The 11231-nt window shown below is 38.1% G+C and overlaps 1 protein-coding gene and 1 pseudogene across 1 annotated transcript; both read left to right on the forward strand.

The window, feature by feature from the left end:
• Nucleotides 1-241: 241 nt before the first annotated feature.
• Nucleotides 242-3815, forward strand: LOC113771138 (annotated as a pseudogene).
• Nucleotides 3816-10537: 6722 nt separating this feature from the next.
• Nucleotides 10538-10969, forward strand: LOC113771140. The gene has a single exon (XM_027315755.1). It carries the CDS (start codon nt 10538-10540, stop codon nt 10967-10969), a length of 432 nt encoding a protein of 143 aa, XP_027171556.1.
• Nucleotides 10970-11231: the final 262 nt, after the last annotated feature.

Here is an 11231-nt window from a genome sequence, read left to right on the forward strand (position 1 = left end):
GCGTGTACTGGAACATAAACGAATTCTTTCAGGATTACATTATCTAGATCTTTTCCTTTGAATATTCTCCCCTCAGAGACGTCAGCTTTCTGCATATAACTTGCACTTCAGTAAAATTGGGGAATTCATGCTTCACCTTTGAGTTCTGAATTGAAAAAGTTTTGCAGGTAGTTCCAGAGACTTTGGAACCAAGTCTACAGTTAGTAGCTGCAGTACTCGCACAAGTAAGTCAATAGGTATGATGAAGGTACTCCCAGTAGTTTCATTTGCAAATAAGTAGCTGATATCATCAGTATAGCATTTATCACCTGTATGGATTTCAACAGTGACCGAATATAACTTTAAGAACAAACATATGTCAGAATATTTGAGTCTCCTCGGTCAAAGACTCAGTGTTCTTTGAACTTTAGACTGAGTTTACAAAAAAACAGTAAGAATTGTTTAATTTTCAGAATGTAATACAGTATTATCATATAGAATCTTGTTGTAGCTCTAGTTATTGGTATTTTAACTCCTATATGCATTTCATACCATGTTTCAGTGTGTAAAAAATGGATAGGCTAAACGAACATTAGGCGATGCTGATAACCTTACAGAAGAGAGAGTTGATAAAGTGGTCAAGGAATTTCTGCAAGACTTCAATGAGGGTTACCAAGAAGCCAAAGGCTGGCCTTTAGCTTATGTCATCTCAAAAGCAGCCTTGAATGCATATACATGAATTCTGGTCCAGAGATTCCCAAATTTCAAGGTGAATTGCGTGTGTCCTGGCTTTGTCAAAACAGATATAAATTATAATACTGGCACTCTGCCTGTAGAAGAAAGTGCTGAAAGTCCTGTGAAGCTAGCTCTGCTGCCCAGTGATGGACCTTCTGGCTTGTTCTTTTCCCGTAACCAAGTCACATCTTTTGAATGAAAACGATCCTTTAGAAACAGTTGTTGTGGTCAAAGATTAAGTTGTCGACATGTACTTTCTAAGTATACTAGTTCCATGTCATTTTCGAAGATGAAGACTATGATTTGCTCTGTTAAAGTTGAGACACTCCTAACCCAAATATAAGCAGTTATTGCCTGGTTTCTGCAAAAGATGTTTTATACCTTCTGTTCGCAGCTTCATGTATGATATGCAGGTTTGTATTAGGGCATGTTGAGTGATTTCCCCTGTTATGACTTACGACAACTCATCTTTAGGCTGAAGTACTGTATCAATTTGCTAGAAGAACAGGATGATAGTATGCTGCAGAATCAAATCAATACACATTGAGGGTTTCGTCTTTTTTAGCTCTGCACTGACTGGATATGCACTCGTATAAAAGTTGGGACTTGTGCATGAAAGATGTACTTAAAGAGGAAAAAAGTGAACGCATCTGTCTTGCTGGAAATTTAAGAAAAGAGTAAAGACTAAAGAGAGAATTAATCTGCTAAATCTGAAAACAAAGTATTAATTTTAATGTTTGAAAACTCAAAAGACGAAGACTGCAGTATTCTTCCAAGAATAAAAGAAGAAATGAAAGGGAAAAAAATGCGACAGGCCTAAGAGAAGAAAAAAAATGAGAGGACAATCAGGCAAAAGTAACAGTATCATCCAATTCGAATACGACTGCTTCCATTGAAGTCTGAAACCCTGAATATTTATCTAGAAGGAGATAATCTGGTCTTTAATTCAGATGCATTGTTGATCTCTCTTATGTTACTCGTTCTGTTTGAAGCTGCTTAGAGCTTGTGGAAGAATATGCTGAGAAAACGGCTTCCATCCGACATTGTGAATGTCGATGTAGAATGGAACAAATATAAGAAGACACATAGTATTAAACTAAAGCTTGCTTATCAGACCAATTACGATAGGGCCAGGCAAGCATTTTCGTATAAATTGGCAGGGCATATTTCCAGTTTTCCATGCATGTTGAAGATTTTTTTTACGGGAATAAGAAAGTATAGTATACAAGTGGTCAAAACCTCAAATACATCTTCTAGTACTAATCCAAATTCCTCCAAGTACAGCTTTGCTCTCCACTAATGGCAGAGCCAACCAGTGGTAACAGGCAGCTGAAAAGGTTTTTTAACTGTTAATACTTATATGATTCAGTGCATAGAAAACTTTTCTTGAGAACTAAAATGTGTCTGTCATATATTGACTGCTCCACGGTGATTAATCTGCTGACCCCCCCTTTTTTAAATTTAGATATGCAGTAGTAACAGGGGCAAACAAAGGGATCGGATTGGAGATATGCAGGCAATTAGCTTCTCAGGGAATCACTGTGGTGCTGACCGCTAGAGATGAGAAGAAGGGAATCGATGCTCTTGAGAAGTTCAAAAGTACTCCAGCTGGAACCACAGATAATTTGGTTTTTCATCAACTTGATGTGGCTAATTCTTCGAGTGTTGCTTCCCTGGCCGAATTTGTCAAGATTCAGTTTGGAAGGCTTGATATCCCGGTATCCGGAAAAAATTTCACTGGCAGCTGTTGTATTTTCTTGGTTTCTTAACTATACGATTTCAGAGTTAAACGAATTTTGTGCTTTATCAGAAGTATATTTTTAGCTATTATTTGAACAATTTTGCACTCTTATAGACACCATGGAAGAATAACTACTAATGCTTTAATAGACTTGTAAGAGGGCATGCCCACAAAGTTCTTTACGACCAAATACGCTTTTCCCTTTTTCCAATTGAAATTTTGTGGTTTCAGGTCAACAATGCGGGGATTCCTGGAGCTATTGTAAATGGTGATGCTCTAAGAGCTGCAGCCGTAAGCTTCTTGTACCTCAAGTTGGCGTTGACATAGTGCGATTTGCTTGAAGACATAGTAAACTTTGAATAGTAACGGTTAACAGATGGCATGGTTTTGAGTTTTGACCTATGGCAGACGGGGCAAGCTCCATTCGACTTGGAAGTTATATTGACCCAGACATGTGAGTTGGGAGTAGAATGCTTGCAGACGAATTACTATGGTGCAAGAAGAATGGTTGGAGCCCTTCTTCCTCTTCTCCAACTGTCACAATCACCTAGAATTGTCAGCATTTCCTCATTAACGGGGAAGTTGGAGGTACAGAACTTGTTGATTTGCTTCTTTAAGTAAGTGGATATTCGATTATGCAATATGATGCTACATAATTGATGTTTTAAGCAAAGCTGTTTAAGATGCTTAACATCAGGGTCAAACCATGCTTTCTACTGACCTTAGGGTACCTCTAATTTTGGCTCTAGACCCTCTAATACCAGCTAGGCAACTATGATTCAAAAAGTTGGTTATTTTTCGTGATCAAAGCTCTTCCAGGAGTTGCAAGCCATTGTCAACTATTGAACACTAAATTCAGTTCCTTCAACTGAAGAGTTACTATGATGGCTCATATGGCATCTCGTGTTTCTTTTGCTCTTTCAGTTTATTAAAAAAATGAGACTACAAGAGCAATTCACTTGATTTTCTCAGCATCTATCAGAATATCCCAAATGAATGGGCTAAAGGAATACTAGGCGATGTTGATAACCTCATAGAGGAGAGGGTGGATGATGTGTTGAATGAATTCCAAGAAGACTTGAAACAGTGTTCCCTAAAAGCCCAAGGTTGGGCTCTACCATATGCAGTATCAAAAGCGGCTATGAATGCTTATACAAGAATCCTTGCCAAGAAATTCCCTAATTTTAAGGTGAATTGTGTTTGTCCTGGCTTTGTCAAAACAGATATAAACTACAATATTGGCTGGTTGAGTGTAGAAGAAGGCGCTAAAGGTCCAGTAAAGCTAGCTCTGTTGCCTGATGATGGACCTACTGGCTTGTTCTTTTCTCTTAATGAAGTCACATCTTTTGATACCAAATGACTAATTCATACTTAGTCATTGTGGTCAAAGATCAACTTTTAGCCTTAAGCTTTTCCATGTGTAGGAATGTCATTTGATTTTCATCGGTAGGTGCTACGATTTGTTCAAGACAGCACTATCATAGTTTCAACACAGGATTGGTTGATCAATCTCAGAGCTACAAATGTACTAATAATGAATGTTCAATAGGCCCAAATCCCAATTCGTGGCTTTCCACCCTTTTATAACAACGTACTATCTGTATGCTCTATTTTGTCTCTTGAATTTGGGTTAGCTACTGTTAAAATTATCATCCAATTGTATGGTGGTTGTATTTCATACATCAAATCAATGTAATAATACAATCATGTGTGTAAACGTATACTAAGAATCTGTTTGAATAATTGATACGCTTTTAAGAGTATTTGTCTAAAACTTAAACTGCAAATACATACATTTCTAACATATGATGGTAATATTATTTTAGGAGTGGTTTAATGTCTTTATAGGGTTTTTTTAAATGACAGTAAAATTCTTTTTTACAACTCATTCTCCCCCACCACCCTCCACTTCCCCTTTGCCCAAACTTCGTCCCCGTAGCAGCCATCTTCTCCTCTCCCTCCATAGGCACCACCTCACTCATCTCTCCCTCCCCGTGTGTTTTAGGGGTAAGAAGAAGGGAGAAGGTGGCTGCCAGTTGTGGGAGAAGGGTGATGGTAGTGTGTGGAAGTTGATAGGAAAAAACTTATGGGGTGAAGGTAGTCTTCCATATTCAAACTAGTTCCAACTGCTTCGTATTCTATATCAACTATTTGTTCTTCACTGCATCAAGTTTCCTCCTTTGTTCTAATTTGAATTCATAGACAGAACATGACACTACTAGAAAAAGTTGTTTTTGTGACTCATCAACAGTCATAAAAATGTCCAGAAAGTCACAAAAACATTTTGTAATCACATTTAGGAAAGGCAATGGGGGCGGGTGACCGCGGGCACCGGCCCCGCGGGGGGCTAATGGGGAGGGGGTTGGGGCCGGGAGTGGGGCGGCGGTGGCGGCGGGGGGAATTTTTTCCCCCCCACTTAGAAACAGGGCGGGGGGCGGGGGAGTGTGCCCCCACCCCATCCCCCGCCCCACCACCCGCTTTAAAAAAATAAATATATAAAATATATATGTATATAATTATATATATAATATATAATTTAATTAGTTACAAACTTATGATAATGATATTATTAGTTATATGTATTATATAATGTCTATTAGTACATATAATATAATTGATATTATTAATTATACTAATAATTATATATGTATACTAATACAAATTATTAATTGGTTATACTAAATTTACTAATACATTTATACTTAATCCCTAATTACACTTAATACAATAACATTTTTTTTCTTAAAAAAAGCACAAGCACAATAATGAATTAGTGATTGTATTTGTGCTAAAAGTGAAAACTTGATTACTTTAGTTATATTTATTTCATCATGTTGGATTGTATTCAAATAATTTTTGTTTGATTGTTTTTATAAGTTTCAATTGTAAAATTACAATAAATAATAATTTGATGATGTGTTGATATTTTAGTACTTGTTTATTTGCTAAAATTTAACCATAATAAAATTATATAACAAATTTTTATTAGTCCTGCGGGGGAAGCGGGGTGGGGCGGGGCGGGGGGAGCGGGGGATGGGGCGAGGGCGGGGGGAGTTTGTAGGCAGCGGGGCAAGAGATGGGGGAGGGGTCCCCCGCCCCAACCCTACCCCGTTATCATCCCTAATCACATGTGACCTATATATGAGAGTCACGGATTTAATAGTCACAAACTTTTTATGAATTGTATATGAAGTTCACATTATCAATTGTGACTTGCAAGAGTACTTTTTATGACTTGTTTTTTGAATGTAATAAAAGTCCGAAAAACTAGAATTTATTTGTGACATGCAAATAATAGTCACAAAAGATCTTTTGTGTCATATTTTGTTGGTCACAAGTTCTATTGGGACCCGTTAATTAACCATTAAAAGTGAGACCCAAAAATCTTGTGACCAGCAGGATTGCAAGCCACAAAAACATCTTCTTCTTTTTTTCCTCTTTTCAACCTGTTTTTATTTTTTGAAAGCCCAAAACTAGAAAGATATCCATCTATAAGCCTGACGTGATGGACAAATAAGAAAAAGACAAAAGTTGTTTGTAGCAAAATAAATGGCTATTAATGAATAAAACCATACATTAGGTCTTGCTGGTCTACTGTAACAAACCAAACTATGCATATCATAGCAAAGCAAACACAAGTTTCTCAAGAAGACACAGGCAATGCGCCACCTTAGTTATCATTAAGGAAGCTATTCTACCAATCACTTAGAAGTTAGAACCTTTCATTTGCCTCACTTGTTCTTTTCTCTGTTTTGAAGTGGCATTTGGGGTAATCAAGGTTCCTGTTTTGGCTTTTCAACTTCAAATTGGTAAGAGTATTAGATATCCGCCTTGTACGACTACCTCATATTACATTGGGAATAATAACGCTGATAAACTTGAGGTACCCTACACTCACTGCTCCCAGTGAACGAACTTCATCCATTATGTACTCTAGAATCTATAGACAATCATAGTCTATGGTCCTTGGATGAGCAAGAGAATGAAAAAGTACCCAACTTTGCTATCAGAGATTTGGCTGATGTCTCAGTTAAAGCATCTCAAACTGAGTGCAGCTAGCTATTTGCCTGATCTTGAGAATGCAGAAGATAACATGCAAGGAAATCATTGGTTTTACATAATCTCTAAACACTTATAGCAATCAGAACAACAAGTTGTAATAGTCGTCTTTAACAGCTTCCCTAATCTAGAGAAACTAGAGATGAAAGATTCAAGAATCGAGTCAAGCACATAAACAATGCGGTTGCCACATAGGAATGATCAACTACTCATTCTTTTACCCAATACCCTATGCAGGTTTTAGCAACAAAGTGATGAAGAAGGGAAAAGAAAAGCCAAAAGTACTTACCAAATCTACCACAAGTTTAATCCTCCTTGATTAGTAGATTCTGCTGGACCCTTCAAGACAATAGTTTATATTAGACACATGAATGAAATGAAATACAAACATAACAACTTTCTGAAATTTCATTAGCTGTCAACCAGGAAAAGCACCAAAAACCCAATCTGGAAGCACGGTTAAGGCATTGACATCCAAATGCGACATTAAGAAACTAATGGTCTTCTGCATATACTCAAATTGTGTACTAAACTCTGCTCTTATCTCTTCTTTCGTTTCAAGCGGTGCCATTTCTCTAACTTGCTATAATACTTCCTCTCGCACCTCCTCAGCAATCTAATTTTTTATTTCTTGGATAATCGCCTTCCTATCATTCATTGGTACATGCCTTTGGGTCATAGAGGTATACTTCCCCACATGTCTAAAGTGACCTCATGTGTCCAATTCCCTATGCTCAACTCACACAGTGTTCTTATAGGTCTCAGTTTGCTCTTCCTCAGGCACTTGAGACAAGCTGTCTTTAAGTTGTGTCTACAAGCAATTGATTAAAACATAAAATCCATAAGAATAAGCAATGTCGTTGCAAACAAAAAGAACAAGAAAATGACGACAAAAGAATAGGTAATGTTAATTAGAGTACGTGTATCTTCATCTTTGGCAGGCTCACGTGTAACACAAAAAAAAGTTCACAAGAGATGTATCCATACCTTCGGATTTGGCACTTAAGAGTAAACATTATAACAGCAATTTCACTTAATTGAAACATTCAATTCTAAGCAAAGCGACACAAACTAAATGCCCAGCAGTCATTTAGGAACACTTAAAAACACACATATCCAAAGCTACATAATATATAGCGAACAAATTTTCTAATCATACATGCACTGTAATTATACAGATTACTCGTTGTGATTTTGAAAATTATAAAAAATCACCAACCATCAATTTTCTGAAATCAATTGGAATTCAAGTTCTCTCTACTATGAGAGCTTCTCTCTCTACTTTGAGAGCTAACCTCCCTCGTATGGGAGTCTTTAAAATTTAAACATCTTAGCGGCAACCTCAACCACAGAGAGCTTTTGAACTTTCAAAACTAAACAACAGTGGCTCTATCTGATCTATACCACTTACAAAGCCATCCCTAAGCATCAAAGATTTGGTCTTTGAGCTGCATTTTCTGTTCTGTGTGTGAAAGAAACCATGATCCTTTAAACATTAGAAGGAAGGAGCTAGCTTTGTGTGTCGTATGTTGTTTAGCTGCATCTGAGTATGGTAGCAGTAGTTGGGGGCGAACCTTTTTTCTGTGCTGTGTTCTAGGAAGTATTTAGTGTTAGTAGCTTCATCTAATCAGTGGTTTTTTTCCTCTTTTCTATAGGTTTAATCGATCTGTGATTCTAAGACGGGAAATAGTGCCAAGGTAGCTCAAGCAATTCTAAAATTCTGGAAGGATGGAAGAAGCATTAGAGCGTGCGTTTAGGAGGTTTGATCTATCTAAAACAGAGTTGGGAGAAATAGATCTCAGTTGTGAAGATATCAAGGAGGGAGTCCAGGGTTGTAGTGGAAGCCTAGTTAGTAAGTTAATAGGAGAAAAGGTGGCAAATTTCACAGGAGTGAAAAACTTTACCAACCATGCCTGGGGTACCCAAGAAACATGATTGTGACTGAGTTAGGACCAAATATATTCCAGTTTCAACTGGAAAAAGAAGAGAATCGAGAAAAAGTCTTGCTGGTAGGCCCGTGGATAATGGATAACCAGATCCCTGTAGTGAAGGAATAGAGAGCTGGGTGCGAACGGAACTTCAACCATTTTAGGCTTGCTCATCTATGGATACAACTTTGGAATCTTCCTATCCATTGGATGTGTAGAGTAGTTGGGTTCAAGTTGGGGAAATTATTTAGCTCTGTGAGGGAAGTAATAGTCCTACCGGAAGGGGGGAAAAAGGGAGACATATGAAGATCTTTGCCGAAGGAGATGTCTCTCGACCCCTACTGAGACGAACTCATGTGAAGATGGATGGAGAAAATACATGGGTTGAGTTTAGATATGAGAAGTGCCCAGATTTCTGTTATAACTGTGGGGTTATAAGGCATGGGGATAAATCCTGCACTGGGGAAAGGAGTGAAAGACAAAATAACAGGGAAGGACAGTTTGGTGCATGGATGCGTGCGGGAAACATCATGGTATCCCCATTGAGAGCTTGGAAAGGTTCTAGTAAAGAAGAGAATCAATGTTTAGTGGTGACAACGAAAGGGAGCAGTGCAACCGAAACAAGAGCTGAGAAACAACATAGTCAAAGAGCTAAGAATATGGATGGAATGAGATGCAAAGGAAGTGACAAGGAGAATAAGGCTAAGGACCAGAGAAAGGATGAGATTGAAAGGAAATGGAGAGAGATTCTGAGAGAAAACAATGATTAGGAGAAGGAGGCGAAAAAAGGGAAAAATTGAAGGAGAATGTGAGGAGGAAAATTGCAGAGTGGAGAGGGAAAAAATAGAGATTAGGAATGTAACTGTGGAACTAGGAAAAGGAATGAGCAGAATGGAGGACCATCACACAGAAGACATGGTTATAGAAGAAAGTCCAGACAAAGAACTGCCAGACATGATTGATAAGGGAAGTATAGCACTTCAAGCACATGAAAATTGTGGCTGAAAAACCTCAAACATTAGCCAGTAGCAGCAAGAAAAGAAATAAGAAGCAATGTAGAAAGATTTTAAGAACTAGTAGAACCTCATTAAGAGACATTACAGACAGAAAACGTTGGGGGGCAAGGAGAAAAGAGAAAAATGCTGGAATCCCAGCAAGGTCTGGATCTAATGGAAGAGGATTTAATAGAAGCTCCTAAGAATAAGGTAATGAAAGTGGACAAGTCTGTTGGTTATCATATAAGGGAATTGGAGGCTAGCCTCGAAATGCCTCCACCTTTTCAATGAAGGTTGTGGTGTGGAATTGTCGAGGTGCGGGAGGCCCCTTGACAATTCCCCAGCTGAAGGAGGTTTTAAACCTCCACTATCCTAGCATAGTGTTTTTGAGTGAAACAAAAAACCAGGAAAAATTCATGAAATAGGTACAAAAAAAGAATTATATTTGAGAATTGCTTTGTGATGAGCTCAAAGGGGAGAGCAGGAGGACTAACCCTGTTCTAGAATGATGATATGTGTCTGCAGGAAGTGAATGGTACTGACTGGAATATTGAAGCGATGTGTTAGATCAGACGAATAATAGCCACTGGTGGCTGATAGGAATCTATGCAAGTACTGAGGAAAGTATTAGAAAACAACAGTGGAGGTTATAGAGGAAAAAAAGAAGGGTTAGGGTGAGACATGGGTGTTAGTGGGGGATTTTAATGATATCTGTTCCAATGAAGAAAAATGGGGAGGGAGAGAGAGACTAGAGGGAAGCTTTAGGCACTTCAATAACTTCATTAAAGGGAATGAGCTTATGGATATAGGATCTGTGGGGGGTACCATAGACATGGAGTAGTACTTGGAAGGGGGAGGGAGAAATAAGGGAGAGATTGAACAGATGTCTGGGAAGTGTATGTTGGGTGCAGAAATTTGAAAAAACAACTTGTGAACATGTTGAGATGGAAGCATTTGACCACTGCCTTCTAATACTTAACACAAATCCACAAAAAAGGAAAGTGAAGAGAAGGTTCTACTTTGATCAAAGATGGGCCAAGGATTAAGAATCAGATACAGTAATAAAAAGAGCATGGGGAGTGGAACTACATGGGTTAAGAATGTTCAGAGTGGTCAGAAGGATAAAGGAATGCAGATTAGCCCTGATTGAATGGAGCAAAAGAGTGAAAGCTAATACAAAAGTAAAGATCCAAGAGATAAAGGAGAAGTTGAAAGTAGCAAGAGAGGAAGGTGATCTATGTAACAGTGGAGATATTGCATCCCTGAAAAGGCAGCTAAGTAAAGCTTACAAGGATGAGGAGCTGTTTTGGAGTCAGAAGTCAAGAAGTAGATGGCTTAAAGAGGGGGACAAGAATACAACATTTTTCCATATAAGTGTAACGACAAAAAGGAAAAGAAACAGGATTAGCATGCTACAAAAACTGAATCGGGACTGGTACAGAAGTGACCAGGAAATTGAAGAAGAATTGTGCCAGCACTATAGGGAACTTTTTACTTCTACAGATCCTAAGGAATTTGATGAAATGCTGTAGGAATACCTCGCACTATTTCCAATCTAATGAATGAACAGTTGATTAAATAGGTGAATAAGGCTAAAATTAAGCAAGCACTTTTCTCTATGTTCCCTAACAAAGCCCCAGGAGTAGATGATATGTCTCCCTTATTCTTTCAAAATTACTGGAACATTATTAAAGATGATGTTGTCAATGCCATTAGCAGTTTCTTTCATACTAGTAATTTGATTAGAACTGTTAATGAAACCATCATATCCCTGATCCCAAAAGTTGACAATCC

The sequence above is a fragment of the Coffea eugenioides genome, chromosome 5 (genome assembly GCF_003713205.1).
Source record: "Coffea eugenioides isolate CCC68of chromosome 5, Ceug_1.0, whole genome shotgun sequence".
In the NCBI taxonomy this organism is placed as follows: Eukaryota; Viridiplantae; Streptophyta; class Magnoliopsida; order Gentianales; family Rubiaceae; genus Coffea; species Coffea eugenioides.

Coding starts and splice junctions, on each gene's coding strand:
- LOC113771140 (XM_027315755.1), top strand. CDS start 10,538: ATGTTCAGAGTGGTCAGAAGGATAAAGGAATGCAGATTAGCCCTGATT.